Source organism: Pantherophis guttatus, chromosome 2 (assembly GCF_059756535.1).
Source record: "Pantherophis guttatus breed Tessera chromosome 2, ASM5975653v1, whole genome shotgun sequence".
In the NCBI taxonomy this organism is placed as follows: Eukaryota; Metazoa; Chordata; class Lepidosauria; order Squamata; family Colubridae; genus Pantherophis; species Pantherophis guttatus.
Genome location: NC_142064.1, coordinates 263131639 through 263154817, shown reverse-complemented (window position 1 = coordinate 263154817; position 23179 = coordinate 263131639). Strand labels below are relative to the sequence as shown.

General features: G+C 43.0%; 4 protein-coding genes and 1 long non-coding RNA gene across 7 annotated transcripts in view; 1 reads left to right on the top strand and 4 right to left on the bottom strand.

The window, feature by feature from the left end:
- LOC148115750 (uncharacterized) overlaps positions 1–18520 on the bottom strand; it is a 118928-nt gene extending 100408 nt beyond the window's left edge. The window contains exon 1 of the mRNA XM_087884081.1: positions 18463–18520. The gene's annotated coding sequence lies outside the window, so the exon portion shown is untranslated. The remainder of the gene's footprint in view (positions 1–18462) is intronic.
- Positions 2214–23179, bottom strand: part of LOC148115748 (uncharacterized) — a 69338-nt gene continuing 48372 nt past the window's right edge. The window contains exons 1-2 of one of the 2 annotated variants that reach the window (XM_087884072.1): positions 4762–4968; positions 2214–4200 (exon numbers count right to left, since the gene is read on the bottom strand). In XM_087884072.1, coding sequence (XP_087740198.1) covers positions 2383–3654 — 1272 coding nt within the window. In that variant the 5' untranslated portion in view covers positions 3655–4200; positions 4762–4968 and the 3' untranslated portion in view covers positions 2214–2382. Of the gene's footprint in view, positions 4201–4761; positions 4969–23179 lie in introns of those variants that run through there. The other variant, XM_087884073.1, reaches the window with a different exon arrangement.
- On the bottom strand, positions 9351–18529 carry LOC117663195 (uncharacterized). Of its 2 annotated transcripts, none has more exons than XM_087884117.1 (2): positions 18463–18529; positions 9351–10614 (listed from the first exon to the last, which is right to left on the bottom strand). In XM_087884117.1, exon 2 carries the CDS (start codon positions 10299–10301, stop codon positions 9726–9728), a length of 576 nt encoding a protein of 191 aa, XP_087740243.1. In that variant the 5' UTR covers positions 10302–10614; positions 18463–18529; the 3' UTR covers positions 9351–9725. The 2 variants fall into 2 exon arrangements, with proteins under 2 accessions (XP_087740243.1, XP_087740242.1); XM_087884116.1 differs by lacking the exon at positions 18463–18529 and adding an exon at positions 11074–13614.
- Positions 14707–18566, bottom strand: LOC148115749 (uncharacterized). Its single transcript, XM_087883993.1, has 2 exons — positions 18463–18566; positions 14707–17740 (listed from the first exon to the last, which is right to left on the bottom strand). Exon 2 carries the CDS (start codon positions 17142–17144, stop codon positions 14880–14882), a length of 2265 nt encoding a protein of 754 aa, XP_087740119.1. The 5' UTR covers positions 17145–17740; positions 18463–18566; the 3' UTR covers positions 14707–14879.
- On the top strand, positions 19726–21873 carry LOC117663205 (uncharacterized). The gene is made up of 2 exons (XR_004590650.3): positions 19726–19915; positions 21644–21873. It is a non-coding gene; the product is annotated as an uncharacterized LOC117663205 (long non-coding RNA).

The following is a 23179-nucleotide window of genomic DNA, read 5'->3' as shown; positions in this document are numbered from 1 at the left end:
GGACACAACCATGAAGTGGTTTCCCAGGCAGCTTATGAAAAACATTTGGAGGGTGCTCGTTTATAGAAAGCTGATATAAAGAGTCCTGCGCTTTAGGCGTTGGCTCTCAATTGCTCTCCCAGGCCCAGAAAGGAGCAGGCCTAGAGATCACCCACTTGCTCGTAACTCTCACCTGCTGGCCTGAGACTCCTACCTCTTCCCACGTCAAAATCACATGTGCTCCTCACTTAATGACCCACGGGGTCCTGGAATTGCAATGGCCACTGGATGTGCCAGCATGGCCCTCACTAAGCAATGTGATCATATGATGTCACTTTTTATAATCTCATTGCATAGCAATGGAATTTCTGGCGCCAATTGCTGTCACAACCTGAGAAATACCATTTTTCCCCCCAAGCGCAGGAAAAGTAATTTCCCCCCTTCTGGATAGTTGGCATCCTGACTGGCTTTATAACTTCAACAGCAGTTTGTAACGCATAATAAAATCATGGAGGTTTTCCTGGCAGAGGAGTTCACAGCATTTCTGCAGATTAACATCTTTTGTAAGTGCAGCTGAAGAGGGCAATGAAAGGTTGGCAGCCTAGGACTTCAACTCACCCTCTGCTTCCAGCTCTGACTTTTGTCACTTGGAGAAAGGGCTGTGCAAGAGAAAGACACCTGGGACCTCCTCAGTCTGGGTTCAGGCCGGGACACATCACCGAAACAGCTTTGGTTGCAATTCTCATGGACGGTTTGAGATAGAAGGGGTGCAACCATTATGTCTTTCCTATACCTCTGATCAGATTTCAATATCATTGACCAGCATATCCTTCTGGACCATTTCAGGGGACTAGAAATGGGAGGCACTTTATTACAGTGGTTCTATTTCTACTTTCAATCAGTGGAGGTTTATTGGTTTTTGTATTAAGGTTTTATTGCTGTAAACCTTGTGGAGTCATAGGAGTTGGGCAGCAAAATACTGTACATTTTCTTACTAAGTAAAAATATATACATAAATATAAGTTTATATCCCCCTGTATTATATATAGAAATAACTCAAGGTGGCAAATATACTTAATATAGATCCACACTGGCTTTCACTCACCAAGCAAAGCAGTTCCCCTCAACTCCATAAAAGTGAACTACCGAACTGGGCCAGAGAAAGGAAGCTCAGATCACATTAGAGGCCTGCAGGCTAAAACATGAATTATTACAGGAACTGGGCATGGCTAGTCTAGTGAAGAGAATGACTAGTGGTTTTCCAATATGTGAGGGGCTGCCACAGATAGGAGGGGAGCACCCTATTTTCCAAAGGATCCAAAAGCCAGACAAGGAACAATGGATGGAAAGTGATCAAGGAGAGATTCAAAGTAGAAATAAAGAGACATTTTCTGACAGTGAGAACTATCAATCAATGGAACAACTTGCATTCTGTAGTTCTGGTTGTTTCATCATGGAGGTATTGAAGAAGAGATTCGATTCCCACTTGTCAAAAATAGTATTGGGCAGTGATGGAGACCTTTCCGAAACAGAGTGCCCAACCTGGAACACATGTACATGTGTGCATTTGAGTGCGCCGGAGCGCCAGAAATCCGAAAACCAGCTGGCTGGAGTGCATGAGCACGCCAGCCAGCTAGTCTTTGGGTTTCCAGGATGCGCACCGGCCAGCTGGTCTTGCTACACGCGGGAGCACTGTAAACCCTAAGACCAGTTTGCCAGCGCGCTCAAAGACCAGCTGGCTGGTGCGCGTGCCCAGAGATGGTTCTGTGTGCAACCTCTGTTCGCCATCACGGGTATAGGGTCTACTGCATGAGTAGGGGGTTGGATTAGATGACATACTGTCTATTCTATTCATAATTCTTATTCTGTTCTATTCTCATAATTTTTATTCTATCAATAACTCTCTACTCATGTTTTACACTAAGACAAGTTTCACTAAAAAGAACCATGCAAGTAATTAAAGAGCCTTGGTAGTACAGGGGTTTAAGGCACCCTGTTATTAAGCTGGTTATTAAGACCAGCTGCCTGCAATTACTGCAGGGTTCGAATCTCGCCAAGGCTCAAGGTTGACTCAGCCTTCCATCCTTTCTAAGGTAGGTGAAATGAGGACCCAGTTTGTGGGGGCAATAAGCTGACTTTGTATAACTATACAAAAGGATGAAGGCTATTGCTGAGCACATTGTAAGCCGCCCTGAGTCTTCGGAGAAGGGCAGCATATAAATCAAATAAAAAAATTAAAAAAAATAAATGTTTAATTGTTCAGCTGGGTTATCAATGAAAGTCAAAAAACCAAATTAAAGATTCCTGTAGACGCATCAAATTTTGCCTCTTGTGGAATTTCTTGTGCATGATGAGGGAGAAGAATTGTGTGAAACAAAGTCTGCAGCCTGGCCATTTGAATGGTTACTCCCCTATGTGTAACATTACATGATTTATAAGGCTAGAGGTAGTACTGAAATCTTTCCCACAATCTGGACACTCATACGTTTTTTCTCCTGTGTGAGTCCTCCAGTGTTTCACCAAGTCAGCATTCCGATTGAACCTTGTCCCACAATTTGGACACAGATATGGTTTTTCTCCTGTGTGAGTTTTCTGATGCATCACCAGACTGGAATTCTGATTGAAACTTTTCCCACAATGACATTTATATGGTTTCTCTTGAGTGTGAGTCCTTTGATGTTTCACCAGGTCGGAATTGCAACTAAAACCTTTCCCACAGTCTGAACACTTATACGGTTTCTCACCTGTGTGAGTCCTCTGATGTCGTACAAGGAGGGCATTTTGAACGAAACTTTTCCCACACTGCAGACACTCATACGGTTTTTCACCTCTGTGAATCCTTTGGTGTATCACCAGATCAGAATTACATTTGAAACATTTTCCACAATCTGAACACTCATACGGTTTCTCTTCCGTGTGTGTCCTCTGGTGTGTTACCATCTCAGATTTCCGAGCGAAACTTTTCTCACAATCTGGACACTCAAATGGTTTCTCTCCTGTGTGAGTCCTCTGATGTTCCACCAGCAGAGAATTCCAAATGAAACCTTTCCCACAAAACAGACACTCATATGGTTTCTCGCCCATGTGAGATTTCTGATGTTTCACCAGGCTAGATTTCCGAGAGAAAACTTTCCCACAATCAGGACACTCATATGGTTTCTCTCCTGTGTGAGTCCTCTGATGTTCCATGAGAAAAGAATTCCAACCGAAACCTTTCCCACAATCTTGACACTTAAATGGTTTCTCTCCTGTGTGGATCCTCTGATGTCGCACAAGGTTGGAATTTTGATTGAAACTTTTCCCACACTGCAAACACTCATATGTCTTTTCACCTGTGTGAATCCTTTGGTGTATCACCGGATCAGAATTGCAATTGAAGTCCTTTCCACAATCTGAAGACTGATTCGGTTTCTCTCCCGTGTGAGTTCTCTGGTGTACCACCAAGTTGGAATTCTGACTGAAACTTTTCCCGCAATACAAACACACATATGGTTTCTCTCCCGTGTGAGTTCTCTGGTGCCTCACTAGGTCAGAATTCCGAGTGAAGCTTTTCAGACAATCAAGACATTCAAAGCGTTTCTGTGCAGTGTGAGTCCTCTTGTGTGTCACCAGACTGGTGTGCCTGCTAAATATTTTGCCACATTGGGAACACTGGTGGAGCTGCTCCTCCTGCATTATGGGAGTCCTATTCTGAGTAAAGCTTTTCCCACACTCCAAACATTTGTATGGGTTTTCGAGGGATGGATCTATTTCTGTATAATCAGCTGTGATATGCAATGTGTTTTATCTACAATAGGCAGTTGGTGTTGGTTTTCCAACACTGATATTCTTGGACTCACGAGGAGAACAAAAATATTTCGGATTCCTTATGTAGTGGATGCTTTGATTCAAACACTCTTTTCTTCCTTAGTGGCTTTCATTAATGCCTTTGGCTATCCAAGGGACCATTTCCTTACCACTGATGTCCAGTTATTTCACAATTTTTCTGAATTTGCTAATTAAAACTCTGTTATTCTCTCCCTTGTCTCCTTCCATTTGCTGAGGAAAGACAAATTTTAACATTTTCTGGAGGAAGTGGAAAAGATTTTGATTGATGGTTTGTTTTGCATTTTAATGCTGCTTCTCATTCTCGATTGTCCAGAATGCTCTTCTTGGCATCTTCTTTGTAAGATTCATATTAATGGATTAGTTTCATTATTGTTTTAAAAATGGCTGCATAACCTGGGGAAAAACAAAAAAAAAAGCATCCATATATTACTATGAAAAAGCAAACATATCAAAATGGTAGTTTAATCTTTAATATTCATTATGATTTATTAGGCACATAGAAGAATATCAAAATCCAAGTTCAAATTTCCACTCATATTTCAAATCATAAAATTCTATTGTTGGCTTGGGTAAATCACAAATTATTATCATTGCAAACTGTTATTAAAATTACCTGAAAACACTGAGGTATATACTGATACACGTATAAATACACACGTATAAATTTATGGCTGTAGAAAGCAACGTCAATAATATCACAGGGAATGAAGTGTTAGATGAAGGGCGAAGATGACGGAAACATGAAATAAAGACTTTTTAAATCTCCCAGCAAAAAATCACAGGCAGCAATTTTAAATGACGGAGGAAAAGGATAATAACATTTGGGAAGAGAAAGAATATGCAGCAAAAGCCAACATGTTTCAGCCTCGTTGTTTCCTCTGCTTCATACGCCGTGGAGGAACCCAAAGGGCCCGACTTCCTCCGGGCTTCTCCTCCGACCTTCCCTCCACTCACCTCCCAGGAGCCGCTTCCACCCTCCAAGCAGCACAAGAGGCTCCGCCGACGCCATCTTCCTCCTCCCGTGGGTCAGCCGGAAGAGGAAGTTCTTCTGTCCTCCTTCTCCTCTCCGTTACATCCTCTCTAGCAATACAATTCTCTATCGTTTCAACTCGTTCAACTCAGCGTTTACCTCCCCAGTAGACCAGCAATGCCACTACTGTATTCACTGCTTTCTAGGCACGAGTGTCGTTCATTGCTAGCGCGCCATCTAGTGACATAAGGCTGAAAAACACGCTCCTTCTATTTCTACTCTAAAGCGTTTGCAAAATATGTTCATTAATTCTGTGGTTTCTTCTGTGCCATCAAGTCATATTCGACCCCCCCCCCAGAGCACAGAAATAGCTGTTGTCCATGATAATCTATCCTAAAAGTTTTCACATTCAGGTCTCACTGTCTCTATTGCTGCAACTAAACCAAAGGAAAGAGTCCTAGTGGCAAAATGAGGTACAGACAGCCAACCAGAAAGTGCACCTCCCTTTTGTTTCAGCCAGTTTTTGGTCTTGTGGGGGGCAAGATAAGTCCTCGAAATCTGCCTCTGCAAATAATTGAAACTGTAAGAGTGACGGTTGATCCTACTTAGCTTCACAGATTTAGCCAAGTTCTGCGCCCTAAACATTCATGAAGTTCTTTCTATGTGGTCCTAAATGGTTGTCAGATACATCCTATTAACAGTCGAATGGAACAGGGGAGCAATTGGGAAGCACTCACTGGCATTTCCTCTGAACCCCATCTAGATAGGGGGTAGATGTGATCTTTCAGTCTGTATTATTATAGAGTCTAAATCCTGCTAGAAGGCAGAATTGCTCAGTGCGGCCTTTGCAATTCCCAGACTTATTATTACCTTTCAGCCTTATTTATTCCCAATGTGGGAAGTACACCCCAAAAGAATCAAGCTAAAAATTAACTCACCAAGGCAAAACCAAGAACTCCCCTTTTCCTGCCTCTGACAGGATTAACCCCCAGGATAGAAGAGACAAAAGGTCCCGAGACAGGATTAACCCATTAAGGCAGGGAGACAGAACTCAACTAGCAATCGCCTCAACTAGAGGCACATAAAAAAACCATCAAGATGTTTCTCCATTTCTCCCTTTGGGGATATATAACAATCTGCCCTTTTTAATATTCCTCAAAATATTTCATTCTTCTGGGACAGGGGTGTCAAACTGGATTTCATTGAGGGACTCATCAGGGTTGTTTTTGACCTCAAAGGGCTGGTGTCTGCGTGTGTGTGTGTGTGTGTGTGCACAGGAGTGGGTGTGGCCATGATGGGCATGGCCATGGTGGACATTTGACACAAGCTCAAGATGCATTTTTCTCCCTTCTTTCTTATTACAGTTCTTTACTATAACCATTTTCCTATCTCTTCTACCAGATATTACTGGCAAACATTTATTACTTATTCTAGATACTCCACTAAACTTTTTATTTCTAAATTTATATCCCATTATTTAATAGTAAATTGCTTTTCCAGGCAGAAAAGCAGATATTCTATATCCAATGTATATCTGGAAATGTTGGGGATAAGATTATACAGGTGCACATATATGCATCTAGAGAAATACAAACACACATACCTACAAATCAGCTGTGAAATCCTACCGGTTCACACCGGTTCGGGTGAACCAGTAGTGATAAAGACTACCAGATAAGCAAATTGATAGTAAAAAAAACCCTATTGGTCCTCCGAACTGGTATTTCCGATGATCAGCTGTGCCGTGTGATTTAAAATCGCTAGAAAGCAGGAAATCCTGCTTTCTAGTGAATATAAATCACACAGTACAGTTGTTCCCCCCCTCATTGTTCTACTTACTTTCTCAAGCCTTTTTCCGTATGAAGCGTGTGTTTGGAACACACCGCGCATGCATGGGCAGCAAACCGGGAAAGATTTCAACACTTACAAATGTATATATGTAGAAAATCCATTTGTATTTTAGCCTGAAAAATGTCCCAAAATTGTTACGGTCCAACCTTCTGCATTATTTTTTTGAGATGTGGGGCATTTAACTGATGGAATGATGTCTCAAACCTCAGCAAGATTTGAACCCATAATTTTCCCCATCGACATCCTCAGCTGCAAACAAAGACAGAAAATACTGTAGACAAGCCCTCTGGTGACATCCCCATTCAAATTGCCCTCACTTACTGACCATATTTGGGAGAGGAATGTGTCATTACAAAGCCAGATTATTAAAGATGTCAATTTACATCTGCTCCTCTGCAGATCTTAAACAAATCAGTGTGGGTTGTTAAAGGCAATTTCACGTGATCGTGATTGGCGACTTGCTGGCATCCCCTTGTCAAAAGTTAGCTGGGAACATTACAAATAGGATCATAAATGTGGACTGATTGGCAGCACCCGAATTGGTGCAACTCCTTTTCCTGCACCTTCAGAACTACAGGAACTACTGAAATGCAGTCACTGAAGAAGTGCCACGATGCCCACAAATCTGTGGGCTTTGGTGTATGTCTGTCTGCACAGTGCCATAGTAACTTGGAAGGCTAAGGGAATAAATAATGAGGACTTCCTATACAACTGAATCTTACAATAGTTCCTCTGCTACCAAACTGTATGGCTATATGACAATCCTCTGCTACCATTTCTACATAATAAAACAGAATTTCTAACATCCTCAGTGTTATTTCTTATAAAATAGTGGGTTAACCACAGATGAACCTGACTGATGGGGCTCCAGTAGAAAAAAATTGTTAGCTGTTTGTTAGCTAAACATGGAAATAGAAGTAAAATCCCAGAAGAGACCAGTAGCAGATCAGTCCCAAAATGTTGCCAAAACAATAAAATCCAAAGGAATCAATTTTTTTTAAAAAAATTGATTTATATGCCGCCCTTCTCCGGAGACTCAGGGCGGCTTACAATGCGTTAAGCAATAGCCTTCATACTTTTGTATATTTATACAAAGTCAGCTTATTGCCCCCACAAACTGGGTCCTCAATTTACCTACCTTAGAAAGGATGGAAGGCTGAGTCAACCTTGAGCCTGGTGAGATTTGAACTTACAGTAATTGCAGACAGCTGGTAATCACAATGCTATCAGTCTGCTGAGCCACCAGGCCCAATTTTAATTTGAAGGACTTTTTAAATCTTCCAACCGGAGGAAAATTGTGGGCATCAGTTTTAAGGACTGCAGCACTGGTGCAATAAAATACGGGAAGGTGGGAAGGAATATGTAGCAGCCGACAACTTTTAGTCTAGTTGATTCTCTTTTACACCGTCGAGTAAACCAAACAGATCTTCTTGCTCCTAGCTTCTCCACTAGACCTGTCTTAAACTCACCATCCACCTGATGGTAACTTTCCAAAACTACCTTTACAACCAAGGGAAGCTTGAAGAGGGAAGCTTGACCCTACTTACCTTCACAAGATTAGCCAGGTGCTGCATCATAAAAGCTGATAAAGGTGTTGTTTGTCCTGGACTCATGTGATCCCTTGTCAACTGAGCTAGTGCACAACCTGGGGCTCTTCTTGGACTCATAGCTCCTGCTTGAGAAGATGGCTGGGGGAGGGGTTTGCAGAGATTCATCTGGTGCGCCACTTGTGCCCTTTCCTGGATTAGGGAGGCCTTGCACAAGGGTCACTCATGATTTGGTCACCATTTGCTTAGGTCACTGCACTGGACTACCCAGAAACTTCAACGGGTGCAGAACACAGCAGCACACACAGTAATGGAGGCCCCTAGTTAGCCAATGTAAGGTATTTGTGGTGCAAGCTGCACTGGATTTATTCCTTAACAGGTGCAATTCAAAATCATCACCTTTAAAGCAATTTCTTCATTACAGCAATAGCACCTAACAAATATATATTAACCAACTGTGTTTTTCACTACTCTCGTTCTGGTGTCAGCATATTGTCCCCAGTAATCTGGATCCTTGTTTTACCAATCTCAGAAAGATGAAAAGCTGAGTCAATTTGAGCCCCATCACGATCGAATTCCACCCTGTGGTCAGAGTCAGCTGGCAATACTGCATTCTAACCAGAGCCAATATGGTACCTGACATTATTGTCCCACCTTCCTTATTTTTGCATGCATCTGTTCTACAAGTCAGCTAGGATGGGCACTCTCCTAGCCCCTTCCCTTAAAAATTGCTATTGGATAGGAGCTAGGAAGTCAGTTTTTTTCGTTGCAGAACTTCCGTAGGAAGCACACTTCCCTGTGTATTAGCAGGCCTTTATCCTCCTAGTCTTCTGAAAGGAACATATAGCTAAGCATTTGGATAACACGAGATGCCTGCACATCAGAAGCTTTATTAGGAACCAGGTGTTTTGTTTATATATATTAAATTTAGATGCCGCTAATCCTGTGGTGAACTTCTCCAATTTAAGGAGAAAGATAACCAGTTTTGAGCAAGAATGATGACAGGCATGAACATAATTAGTAAGGCCAAGAGGCCTGGTTAATTTATAAATTGAACAAAAGCAAGAATCACCTTTTTGGGATTCCCAGACCATCAAATTGCCACTAACCCTTCTAGAAGTGTCCTGTACTTTAGGACAAGTACATTTTAAAGACAGAGACTTTGAATTTTGCCATTTTCTATATATGGGGTTTATTGGTTTCTGTATTAAGGTTGTATTGCAATAAGCGATCTGGAATCACATTGGGTTGGGTTGCCATACACAATTTCTTAATAAATAACAATACATACATACATATCTATATTCTGCCTTTATTTAGAAACAACTCAAGATGGCAAACATATAGAGATCTGAGCGCCTTTTCTCTGGCCCAGAATGCAATTCCTCTCGACACTGTGAAAGGAAACAACCACACACCACCAGAGAAAGGACACTCAGTTCTCCTCCCTCATGTTTGATAGTAAGACATGTTTGACTAAAACAATTAAGGCAAGAAATTAAATGGTTAATTTTTCAACTGGGCTTCCAAAGAGAGAAGCGAAACAAAATTCAAGATTTGTCTTCAGACATCAAATTTTGCTTCATATGGAATTTCTTGTGTGCGGTAAGAGAAGAATTTTGTGTGAAACACTTCCTACAATCTGGGCATTTGAATGGTTTCTCTCCTGTGTGTAATCTTACATGATTTATAAGGTTCGATCTGACACTGAAATCTTTCCCACAATCTGGACACTCATATGGTTTCTCCCCAGTGTGAGTCCTCCAATGTATCACAAAGCCAAAATTCCGACTGAACTTTTTTCCACATTCAGGACACTCATATGGTTTTTCTCCTGTGTGAGTCCTTCGGTGTCTCACGAGGTGGGAATTCTGACTGAACCTTTTCTCACAATCTGGGCACTCATATGGTTTCTCTCCTGTGTGAGTCCTCTGGTGTTCCACCAGGAAGGAATTCCGACTAAAACTTTTCCCACAATGCAGGCACTCATATGGCTTCTCTCCTGTGTGAGTCATCTGGTGTTCCACCAGGTGGGAATTCTGACTGAAACTTTTCCCACAAGCTGGACACTCATATAATTTCTCTCCTGTGTGAGTCCTCTTTTGTATCGCCAGATTGGTGTGCATGCTAAAACGTGTGTCACAATGGGAGCACTAGTAGTTTCTCTTCAGTATGGGTCCTTCCACAAATCACGAGAGACCTGTTCTGAGTAATGCTTCTGCTGCAATCCAAACATCTGTACGGCTTTTCACCGGATGGTTCAGCTCATAATTTTCTCCTTTGTCTCATCAGCTGAGGAAGAAGTTTTTACACTTTCTGGAAGTGGAAGTGGAAGATATTGATTGATTTCTTTGACAGGTTTGTTTTACATTGTAATGCATTTAATGCATTTTAATCATTGTCGGTTGTCCAGAGTGCTCTTCTTGGCATCCTCTTTGTCTGTAAGATTCATATTAATGAGTTAAGTTTCATTATTGTTTAAAAAATGCCTTCAGGACATGCAAAAGCAGCAAAAATACCCCATATGTTATCATGAAAAAACAAACATCAAAATTCTAGTTTAATCTCTAACGTTAATTATGACTCATTTGGCATGTAGAAGACTAGCAGATCCAAATATCAACTCAATCACAAAATTCTCCTTTCGGCTTGAGTAAAACACACACAGAGTGCACCCAGAAAGTATTCAAAGCATTCAGACCTCCTTCACGTCTATCAGTTTTGTTACAGCAGTTTTAAGTCCCGCAGCCCCAGAGGAATAAAATTTGGGGAGGGAAACAATATGAAGCAGCAGCTGCCATGTTTCACCCTCGTTGCTTCCTCAGCTTCATACCCCGTGGAGGAACCGAAATGGCCCCACTTCCTCCGGGCTTCTCCTCCGACCTTCCCTCCACTCACCTCCCAGGAGCCGCTTCCACCCTCCAAGCCGCACAAGAGGCTCCGTCGACGCCATCAACCTCCCGTGAGTGAACCGGAAGAGGAAGTTCTTCTGTCCTTCTCCTCTTCTTTACATCCTCTCTAGCAGTACAATTCTCTATCATTTCAACTCGTTCAGCTCCCCAGTAGAGCAGCAATGCCACTACTGTACTGTATTCACTGCTTTCTAGGCACGAGTGTCGCTGGTTGGTAGAGCGCCATCTAGTGTCATAAGGCTGAAAAATACGCTCCTTCTATTTCCACTCTAAAGCGTTTGCAAAATGCTTACATTAATTCTGTGCTTCCTTCTGTGCCATCAAGTCGAATTTGACTCCCACAGAACACAGGAATAGTTTTTACAGTGTGGAGAGAATAAAACTGCCCTACTTGCTCCCAGCTTCTCCACCGGACCTGTCTTAAACTCACCATGCACCTAATGGTAACTTTCCAAAACAACCTTTACAACCAAGGGAAGCTTGAAGAGTGATGCTTCACCCTACTTACCTTCACAAGATTAGCCAGGTGCTGCATCGTAATAGCTGATAAAAGTCTTGTGGTTTCCCAGGCAGCTTGTGAAAAACATTTGGAAGGTGCTAGTTTGTTGAAAGCGGATCTAAGGAGTCTTGAGCTTTAGCAGTTGGCTCTCAATTCCTCTCCTAGGCCCAGAAAGGAGCAGGCCTGGAGACCACCCACTTGCCCATACCATGCCTGGGACTCCTACTTCTTCCCATATCAAAATCAGGTCCTCAATTAATGACCCACGGACTCCTGGAATTGCAATGGAACTGGAACTGCCAGGTTGAGCAGGGCAGTTTACTGAAATGAGGCCACTTGACATGGAATGACATGTATTAAATTTAGATGCCACTAATTCTGCAGTGAACGTCTCCAGTTTAACTCCTTCCAAGGAGAAAGATAACCAGTTTTGCGCATGAATGGCAACAGGCACTAACATAATTGGTAAGGCCAAGAGGCCTGGTTAACTTATAAATTGAAGAAAAACAAGAATCACCTTTTTGGGATTCCCAGACCATCAAATTGCCACTAACCCTTCTAGAAGTGTCCTGTATTTGCAGGGCAAGTACATTTTTAAATGTGGAGACTTTGAATGTTGCCATTTTCTATATATCGGGTTTAATATTGTATTGCTGTAGACCTTGTGGAGATATGAGTTGGCCTGCCACATACGTTTTCTTACTAAGTAAAAATACATACATACATACATACATGTTTATATCGCCGTTTTGTGGAGACCTTGGATGTACAGCGTCCACCATAGCCAAACCGACCCCATTGGGGGGGGGAGGTTCAGTATGAGGTTTTGCACATCCTGGATTCCCGCATATATAGGGTCCTGCAATACCTGGTACACTGGAAGGAATATCCCCTGTAGGAGGCATCCTGCGTGAGGAGTCGCGATGTAAGGGCTGCACGGTTAGTGAGATGGTTCCACCGGGAGCACCCTCAAAAGCCAGTGGGGATATAAATGTGAAGCTAAATGTGGTCCTTGTTTACCTTCCAGATACCGTCTGCATGGTAGAGGGGAGCCACCTGTTAAATCCTAAAATGGTGAGTGTCCGGCGAGCCGTTTCGGGGTTGCCATTTGGGGGTGCTTGCCAATTGGGGGAAGAGGAAGGTGGAAGCCAGGTTAATGTGGACTTACATGGTGTGGGAGGCAGCAGGCAGTGGAGGAACTGGGCCAACGATCAGCTGGAGAATTGGTGCTGATCAGCTGGAGCGCTGGTTAGCTGGAGGTTCAGGGCACCAGTCTACTGAGAAGGTGGCTTGAAAGCAGGCAGGCCAGCAGAAAGATTAGGCGCGGCCAAAACCTCTCGGCTTTTCGCACCATCTGGAAGCCACGGGACAGGGCGGGTGCACACGGGGGTTTAAAGCAGTGGAAAAGCAGCAGCAGTTAATGCTGAGTTTGATCACAGTCACTTTATGATGAGTGTCCAAGCCTACATTTAACGCAGCAAACAAACTCTGCTGCTTGCTGTTTCCTGGTGCTGGAGGCTCAGAACCTGACACCTTTATTATACTGTATATAGAAAGAACTCAACATGGCAAACATACTTTCTACAGATCCACACTAGCTTTCTCTCGCACAGCAAAGCAGCTCCCCTCAACTCCGTAAAAGTGAACTACCAAACTGGGCCAGGGAAAGGAAGCTCAGATCAGATTAGAGGCCTGCAAGCTAAAACATATGAAGAACAGTTGCAAGAACTAGGCATGGCTAGACTAGTGAAGAGAAGGACTAGTGGTGACACGATAGCAATCTTCCAATATTTGAGGCACTGTCACAGAGAGGAGGGGAGCAACCTGTTTTCCAAACCACTCGGAGGCCAGACAAGGAATAATGCATGGAAACTGATCAGGGAAAGATTCAAAGGAGAAACAAGGAGAAATTTTCTAGTGAGAACAATCAACCAATGGAACAGCTTGCCTTAAGTAGTTGTGGCTGCTTCATCACTGGAGGCTTTCAAGAACAGACTCAATTGCCACTTGTCAGAAATAGTATAGGGTCTGCTGGATGAGTCCGTCCTGTCTCCCCCCCCAGCTCCCCGCCCCTCAGAGAACCACAATGCTGATCCAGCCTTTGAAGAAATCCAGTTTGACACACCTGGCATAGGGTCTGCTGCTTGAGTAGGGGGTTGGACTAGGTCAGAGGTCCCCGACCTTTTGGACCTCAGGGACCACCATGTTCATAATTTTAAATCCCGCGGACCACTAATATGAATCCAATGCGCTGCTTGAAATGCCTGGACTCCCAGTGACGGGATGGGGTCCTTCAGGCACTCTCCCTCCTCTTTCTCTCTCTCCCCTCATTCTCTCAGATTCCCTGTCTCTTTCTCTCATTCTTTCTCTTTCATTGTCTCTCTCTCATTCTGATTCTCTCATTCTCTTTCATTCTCTCCCCCCTCATCTCTCTTCCCCCTTTCTCCCTCATCTCTCTCCCCTTTTCTCTCTCCCACTTTCTCATTCTCTTTCTTTCTTTCTCTGATTCTCTCTCTCTCTAATCTCATGGGCCAGCCAGTGTCTTGGGGCTGAGAGGAAGTCAAGCATCTCCCTGAGAGACTGAGGTGTGCGGAGCACCAACAAGGGCCGGAAGAAATGGTTGCAAGATCCAAAGCTTCGCTCCTGTTCTGGAATATGGAGCGAATCTCCATCCCCTGCCCTTCCCTTGCCAGGCGAGGACTCGCAAAGGGAAGGGAGGGCAAGGGGTGGGGACAGCCACTGGTGGGTTCAGATGACAGGAAGCTACAGCAGGGGGAAGAAACAGCCCGGGGTTCCTGCTACCCATTGCTTCGGCCCCCCTGCACCTCATTCTGGCCGGCAAGAGCTGCGCTGCAAAGTTGCAAGTTGCACGAACCTCCCTCTACAGTGGAGATTTACAGCCCCACCATGCCTGGCCAGTCCCATATTCCAGAGCTCTAGTCACAGGACTGGCCATTGCTCATCCCGGAGCAGCTCCTCCACCCGGGTGCGCCATGGACCATCAGAGGTCTGGGGACCACTGGTTGGTGAACACTGGACTAGACGACAAAGTCCCTTCCATCTCATCTCATCTCACATATCCCTCATGTTTGATACTAAGACAAGTTTCACTAAAGAGAATCATGCAAGTAATTAAATGTTTAATTGTTCAGCTGGGTTTCCAATGAGAGACAACAAACGAAAATCAAGATTCCTCTCTACACACATCAAATGTTGCCTCGTGTGAAATTCCTTGTGTGTGATAAGGGAGGAACTTTGTGTGAAACAAAGTAGCAATCTAGCTATTTGAATGGTTACTCCCCTATATGTAACCTTACATGATTTATAAGGCTAGTCCTATAACGAAAATCTTTCCCACAATCTGGACATTCATACGGTTTCTCTCCTGTGTGAGTCCTGCAGTGTATCACCAAACTGGAATTCCAAGTAAAACTTTTCCCACATTCAAGACATTCATATGGTTTTTCTCCTGTGTGAGTCCTCTGGTGTTTCACCAAGTAGGAACTATAACAGAAACTTTTCCCACAGTCTGGACACTGATATGGTTTGTCTCCTGTGTGAGTTTTCTGGTGTATCACCAGATAGAAATTCTGACTGAACCTTTTCCCACAGTCTGGACACTGATATGGTTTTACTCCTGTGTGACTTTTCTGGTGTATCACCAGATGGGAATTCTGATTAAAACGTTTCCCACAATACAGACACTCATATGGTTTCTCTCCCGTGTGAGTTCTCTGGTGTCTCAACAGCTTGGAATACCAAGTGAAACTTTTCCCACATTCAAGACACTCATACATTTTATTTCCAGTGTGAGTCCTCTGGTGTTCCACCAGATAGGAATTCTTACTAAATTTTTTCTCACACTGCAGACATTCATACAGTTTCTCTCCTATGTGAGTCCTCTGGTGTATTATCATGTTAGAATTCTGACTAAAACCTTTTCCACAATCTGGACATTTATATGGTTTCTCTCCTGTGTGAGTCCTGTAATGTCGCAAAAGGAAGGCATTTTGAATGAAACGTTTCCCACACTGGTGACACTCAAACAGTTTTTCACCTGTGTGAATCCTTTGGTGTATCACCAGATGAGAATTAGAGTTGAAACATTTTCCACAATCTGAACACTCATATGGTTTCTCTCCCGTGTGAGTCCTCTGGTGTTTCACCAGGTCAGATTTCCAAGAGAAATCTTTCCCACACTCTGGACACTCATACGGTTTCTCTCCAGTGTGAGTCCTCTGGTGTTTCACCAGGTCAGACTTGCACCTGAAACCTTTCCCACAATGACATTTATATGGTTTTTCACCTGTGTGAATCCTTTGGTGTATCACCAGATCAGAATTCCCCTTGAAACCTTTTCCACAATCTGAACACTCATATGGTTTCTCTCCCGTGTGAATCCTCTGGTGTCTCACCAGGTCAGATTTCCAAGAGAAATCTTTCCCACACTCTGGACACTCATACGGTTTCTCTCCAGTGTGAGTCCTCTTGTGTCTCACTAGCTCAGACTTGCAACTGAAACCTTTCCCACAATGACATTTATATGGTTTTTCACCGGTGTGAACCCTTTGGTGTATCATCAGATCAGAATTAGACTTGAAACCTTTTCCACAATCTGAACACACATAGAGTTTCTCTCCCGTGTGAGTCCTCTGGTGTTTCACCAGGTAGGAATTCTGACTGAAACTTTTCCCACAATCAGAACATTTATATTGTTTCTCCACAATGTGGGTCCTCTGGTGTTTTACCAGGTAGGAATTCTGACTGAAACTTTTCCCACAATGACATTTATATGGTTTCTCTCCTGTGTGAGTCCTCTGGTGTATCACCAGATGAGAATTAGACTTGAAACCTTTCCCACAATCTGAACACTCATACGGTTTCTCTTGCTTATGAGTCCTCTGGTGCAACACCATGTCAAAACTCTGACTGAAACTTTTCCCACAATCTGGACATTTATATGGTTTCTCTCCTGTGTGTGTTCTTTGATGGCGCAAAAGGAGGGAATTTTGAATGAAACTTTTTCCACACTGCAGACACTCATATGGTTTTTCACCTGTGTGAATCCTTTGGTGTATCACCAGATGAGAATTAGACTTGAAACCTTTTCCACAATCTGAACACTCGTACGGTTTCTCTCCCATGTGAATCCTCTGGTGTTTCACCAAGTCAGATTTCCAAGAAAAATCTTTCCCACAATCAGGACACTCATATGGTTTCTCTCCTGTGTGAGTCCTCTGATGTTCCACAAGGTGGGAATTCCAACTGAAACCTTTCCCACAAAATAGACACTCATACGGTTTCTCTTGCATGTGCGTTCTCTGGTGTATCACCACATCAGAATTCCAAGTGAACCTTTTTCCACAATCAGGACACTCATATGGTTTCTCTCTCAGGTGTATAACCAGGTCAGAATTCCAAGTGAAACTTTTCACACAATCAGGACATTCGAAGATTTTCTCCCCAGTGTGAGTCGTCATCAGATTGGTGTGCATCCTAAATCCTTTGCCACATTGGGAACACTGGTAGAACAGCTCCTCCTGCATCGGCTGTTCCATGAGTCATGGGAGTCCTATGCTGAGTAAACCTTTTACCAATCTCTAAGCATTTGTTAGGGTTTTCACAGGATGGATCCTCCTGTCATAAATTAACTGTGATCTGCTATCTGTTTTTCCCCAAAATAGGCAGTCTGTGGGGTTTTTCCAACACTGATATTCTTGGATTCATGAGGGGGCAAAAAATACTTCTGATCCCTTATTTGGTGGTGCTTTGATTCAAGACACTTTTTCCTTCTTCAATGGCTTCCATTAATGCCTTTGGTTGTCCAAGGGATCTTTTCTATTTCTCACTTTTTCTGAATTTGGTAATATATCTTTTTACTTTTTCATGCAATATTTTCTTCAGTTCCATAAAATCTATTTCTTCTACTTGAAAACCCTGTTCCTGTTATTCTCTCCTTTGTCTCCCTCCATCTACTGAGGAAAGAGAAGCGTTTTAACACTTTCTGGAAGAAGTGGGAAAGATTTTGATTGATAGTTTGTTTTGCACTTTAATGCTTCTTCTCATTCTCTGTTTTGTAGACTGCCTCCTTTTTGTCTCTAAGATTCATATTAATGGATTAGTTTCATTATTGTTTAAAAAGTGGCTGCAGAATCTGGGGAAAAAGCAAAAAAAACCCCATCCATATATTACTGTGAAAAAGCAAAAATATCAAAATGCTTGTTTAACCATTAACATTCATTATGATTTATTAGGCACATAGAAATGTGCCTAGCAAAATCCAAGATAAAATATCCACTCTTGAAATTCTCTTGTTTGCTTGGGTAGATCACAAATTATCATCACTGCAAAGTGTTATAAAAATACCTGAAAATACTGAGGTTTCTACAGATACACGTATAAATACGCACCTATAAATTTATCTATGTACAAAAACTATGTGTACTTCATTCTTCAAAATGTGTCAGATGTGGATTCACTCAATTTGTTTGATCTAATTTAAGAAAAGTGGGGACTCCAAGAGATGAGATGGTGGCCAAATCCTATGCAAGATTTAAAGCATCTGTTTTGCCCATGAAACTCCTCGCTTGCCAGGAAAGCAACAGGTCAATAACATCACAAGGAATCAAGTGTTACACGAAGACCGAGGGAGATAAGAAATATGAAATAAAGACTTTTTAAATCTCCCAAATCTCCCATTGGTAAAAACACAAGCAGCAATTTTAAATCATGCAGCAAAAGGATAGCAACATTTGGGGAGAGAAAGAATATGCAGCAGCAGCCCTCGTGATTCTGCCTCGTTGCTTTCTCCGCTTCCAAGCCGTGGAGGAACCCAAACTTTCTCCCGGCTTCTCCTCCGACCTTCCCTCCACTCACCTCCCAGGAGCCGCTCCGACCCTCCAAGCAGCACAAGAGGCTCCGCCGACGCCATCCTCCTCCAGTGGTTCAACCGGAAAAGGAAGTTTCTCTACCCTTCTCCAAAGTCCTCTCTAGCAATCCAATCCTCTATCTTCAACTCGTTCCATCGCCTCCTCTAGCCCCACCCCCCGTAGACTACCAATGCCACTACTGTACTGTATTCACTGCTTTCTAGTCTCGAGTGTTTCTTCTTTCCTGAGCGCCATCTAGTGACATAAGGCTGAAAAACACGCTCCTTCTAGCTCTACTGTAAAGCATTTGCAAGAGGTTTTTATGGATTCCGTGGTTCCTTCTGTGCCATCAAGTCTTATTCGAGGACAGGAATAGTTTTCGTCCATGACAATGTATCCTATACCTTTTCTTTCAGGTCTCCCAAGAGTGCACTCATTGTTCTGTAGGAAGAAATAACCTTCTGGGTTCAGCTCCAAGTGGGGGAAAAGACACTGGAAAAATGGAGACTGCTTGGAAAGATGGTTTAATGGTGGACAGGATCACATGGTTTGAGTTCCTAAACAGAAAAGGGCAGAGATTTATTTATTTATTTTATTTAAATTTGTATACCGCCCTTCTCCTACTGGACTCAGGGCGGTGCACAGCCAAGTAAAAAACATTTCAATACAAAATTTAAAAATTTAAAAGAATTATACACTTTGGCCGAAAATTTAAGAACCTCACAACTAAAACCCATTAGACAATTAAAAATCTAATATCTCAAAAAAAAAGGGGGGTGGTGGTTCACGCCAGCCCTGCTTGATGGAAAAGAAAAGTTTTTAGGGCATGGCGAAAAGCCCAGAGATCTGATATCCTCCGTATCTCCGGGGGCAAATCGTTCCAGAGGGCAGGTGCTGCCACAGAGAAGGCCCTCCCCCTGGGGGTCGCCAGCTGACATTGCCTAGTTGACGGCACCCTGAGGAGTCCCTCTCTGTGGGAGCATACTGGCCGGTAGGAGGCTATTGGCGGCAGAAGGCGGTCCCACAAGACCGCCTTCAGAGATGCTGCGAGTCCCTTGGTTTTATGCTCTCTCTGGCTTTGAACTTCCTGGGGCCCCGAAAGAGTATCCCGATTGGTTGTCAGACTTCCAGGGGGTGGGTGTCTTAGCTAGCCTTACTGGCTGATGTAATCTTCCCCTGGTGACATGTGGGGAGTTTCTGTTGCTAGATGAGTCCTATTGTGTTGCAGATGATGGTCCTTTGACAAAGGATTGGGTTTCTGCCTCTGGCTCATTGACAAAAGGGAGGGAGGCAGGAAGGTGGGAGCTGCTTTGTCTTTAAAACATGTTTCTCCATTTCTCAACCAGGGAAATATAATATTCTGCCTTTTTAATATTTCCTAAAATATTTCATTCTTCTAGGAAAGGGGTGGGTGCTAACTTCCTACAGTCCCTCTTGCTGCAACTAAACCATCTGCTTCGGTAAAGATTGAAACTGTAAGAGTGAAGTTTGACTGTACTTAGATTCACAGGTTTAGTCCAGTGGCGTGCCCACGTGACTGATTGCAGCTTCTTGCCAGCATCCCCTTGTCAGAAGCTAGTTAGGAAGGTCAGAAATGGGACCATAAATGTGCACCCTTGGCAGCACTCAAATTGGTTGAACTCCTTTTCCAGCACCTTCAGAACCACAGGAAGTGCTGAAGAGTGGTCACTGATGAAGTGCCACCATGACCACAAATCTATGGACCGGTTGTTATACCTGCTTTTACAGTGCTGTTGGAAGGGAAATCCATCTGGTTCAGTTCCATGCTGGGAGAAAGACGCTGGAAACAATGTAGAGGCTGGGGGGCTGATTGGAAAGAAGGTCCATTTATTGATGAACAGAACCACCAGAGCTTGTGGTTCTGGTTCAGTTGACCAATTAACTAGATGAATGTCAGGGTTTTATACATGTCCTGAAATGCTGCTGGGGTGGGATGGGGTGGGGTCGTGGAATGTCTGAAATGCCCTTTAGGAAATTGTGCAATGTACGGAGCTAAATGGTAGTAAATTAATCTTATGATGTCCTAAATGGTCATGTCCTGTTCTTAGAATTTGTGTGGAGGAGAATGTAAATTTTTAATCTCATCGCTGGAGGTGAAAGTTTTTTGTTTTTGAATAGGCTGGCCCAGTCTTTCTTAATGGACACAAAATGTCTTCTAGGGGCTATTAAGAAAGATTGAGTCTGCTTTCTGCCTTTAAGAGCATGTTTCTCCACTTTTCCTTTGCAGAAATATAATATTCTGCTTTTTAAATATTTCCCAAAATATTTCATTCTTTGGGGGAGGGAGAGGCTTTACCATACTGCCATAGTAATTTTGAGGGCTCAGGGAGCAAATGGTGAGGGCTGCCTATAAAACTGAACCCTATAAAGGATCCTTTGCTACCAATCTGTATGGTTTTATGACAATCCTCTGCTACCATTTTTATATAATAATACAGAATTTCTAACATCCCTAATGATATTTTTTATAAAATTGTGGGTTAACCCCAGATGAACCTGGCTAATATACCGGCAGGGCTCTAATAGGAAAAAACAGATCTTGTTACAAACATACTGTAGGTTTAGAAAGAGAGCAGTGGCAGATCAGTCCCATAATGTTGCCGAGAAAACAACATGTCTGTAAAATCCCAAGGAATCACTCTTAAGTTCAAGATGTTTAAAATCTTCCAACCAGCAGAACATTATGGACTTTAGTTTTAAGAACTACAGAACCGGTGTAATAAAATCTTGGGTGGGAAGGAATACATAGCAGCCGACAATGTTCAGCCTAGTTGATTCTCTGCTTTTACACCATAGAGTGAACCAAATAGTCCTACTTGCTAACGACTTCTCCTCGGACCTGTTCTAAACTCACCATCTACCTGATGGTAACTTTCCAAAACTACCTTTACAACTGAGGGAAGCTTGAAGAGTGATGCTTCATCCTACTTACCTTCACAAGATTAGCCAGGTGCTGCATCATAAAAGTTGATAAAGGTTTTTTTTTTGTATGTGAAGCTTTATATGATTGCAGCTTCATCCCACTAATAGAAGAATGAAATATGGGACAAAACCATGAAGTGGTTTTCCTAGGCAGCTTGTGAAAACCATTTGGAGGGCGCTAGTTTGTTGAAAGGTGATCTAAAGAGTCCTGGGCTTTAGTCATTGTGTCTCAATTCCTCTCCCAGGCACAGAAAGGAGCAGGCCAGGAAACCACCCGTTGGCCTATAACTCTCACCTGTTGACCTACTTGCCTGGGACACCTACCTCTTCACACATCAAAATCACATGAGGTCCTCACTTAATGACTAACGGGTTCCTGGAATTGCAATGGCAACTGGAAGTGCCAGGATTGCCCTTACCAAGCAATGCGGTCATGTGTCACTTTTTATAACCTTATAAATTTACATTATAAGCAGTGTAAATTCTAGTGTCAATTGCTGTCACAACCCAAGAAGTCCCTAGGGAGAAGGGCGGCATATAAATCGCAATAAAGAAAGAAAGAAAGAAAGAACTACCCATATTTTTTTACAAGTGCAACAGAGGGTTGGTAGAGTAATTTCCCTCTTCTGGACAGTTGGAATCCTTACTCGCTTTATACCTCCAACAGCAGTTTGTAATGCATAATAAAATCATGAGGGGTTTTCGTGGCAGAGCAGTTCAAGGCATTGCTGCAGATTAAGATCTTTTATAAGTGCATCTGAAGAGGGCAATGAAAGGTTGGCAACTATAACTCACCCTCTGCCTGCAACTCTGACTTTGCCACCTGGAGAAAGGGTTGTGCAGGAGGAGAAAAACACCTGGGCCCTTCTCAGAGTGGGTTCAAGCCAGGGCACATCGCCAAAACAGCATTGGTTACAATTGTCATGGACTTTTGGAGGGTTTGAGATAAAAGGGGTATTGTGTCCCTCATAGGCCTCTCATCAGGTTTCAATACTTCAAGCAGGATATCCTTCTGGACTGGCTTTGGGGACTAGAAATGGAAGGCACTTTCTTACGGTGGTTCTACTTCTGTCTCCGTGGCGGTTCTAGGCAGTGTGAGTAGTAGAAGAGAGGCAAAGTGTTGGTCCCTGCAGTTTGGGGTGCCCTGAGGCTCAAGTCTTTTGCTGTTCCTTTTTAACATCTACATGAAACCACTAAGGGAGGCCAGCCATACTATGACACCCAATTATGTACAAGTAGACATTTCATATAACATTTCATGTAACAACCATTTAAACATATAAAGAACGGTTGCTGGAATTGGGAATGTCTAGTTTAATGAAAAGAATTACTAGGGGTGACATGATAGCAGTGTTCTGATATCTCAGAATTTGCCACAAAGAAGAGGGAGTCAAACTATTCTCAAAAGCACCTGAGGGCAGGACAAGAAACAACGGATGGAAACTAATCAAGGAGAGAAGCAACCTAGAACTAAGGAGAAATTTCCTGACAATTAGAACAATTAATCACTGGAACAACTTGCCTCCAGAAGCTGTGAATGCCCCAACACTGGAAGGTTTTAATAAGAGATTGAACAACCATTTGTCTAAGCAGGGGGTTGGACTTGAAAACCTCCAAGGTCCCTTCCAACTCTGTTATTCTCTTCTATTCATTTGAAGTTACAACAGCACTCAAAATAGTGACTCATGACCATTTTTCACACTTACAACCATCACAGCATCGCCATTGTCACATGATCAAAATTCAGACACTTGGCAATTAAGTGACAGATGTGTGACAGA

What these genes read in the sequence shown, in the direction of transcription:
- LOC117663195 (XM_087884117.1), bottom strand. Translation starts at nt 10,301, where the DNA reads ATGCACACCAATCTGGCGATACAAAAGAGGACTCACACAGGAGAGAAA.
- LOC148115749 (XM_087883993.1), bottom strand. Translation starts at nt 17,144, where the DNA reads ATGGAACAGCCGATGCAGGAGGAGCTGTTCTACCAGTGTTCCCAATGT.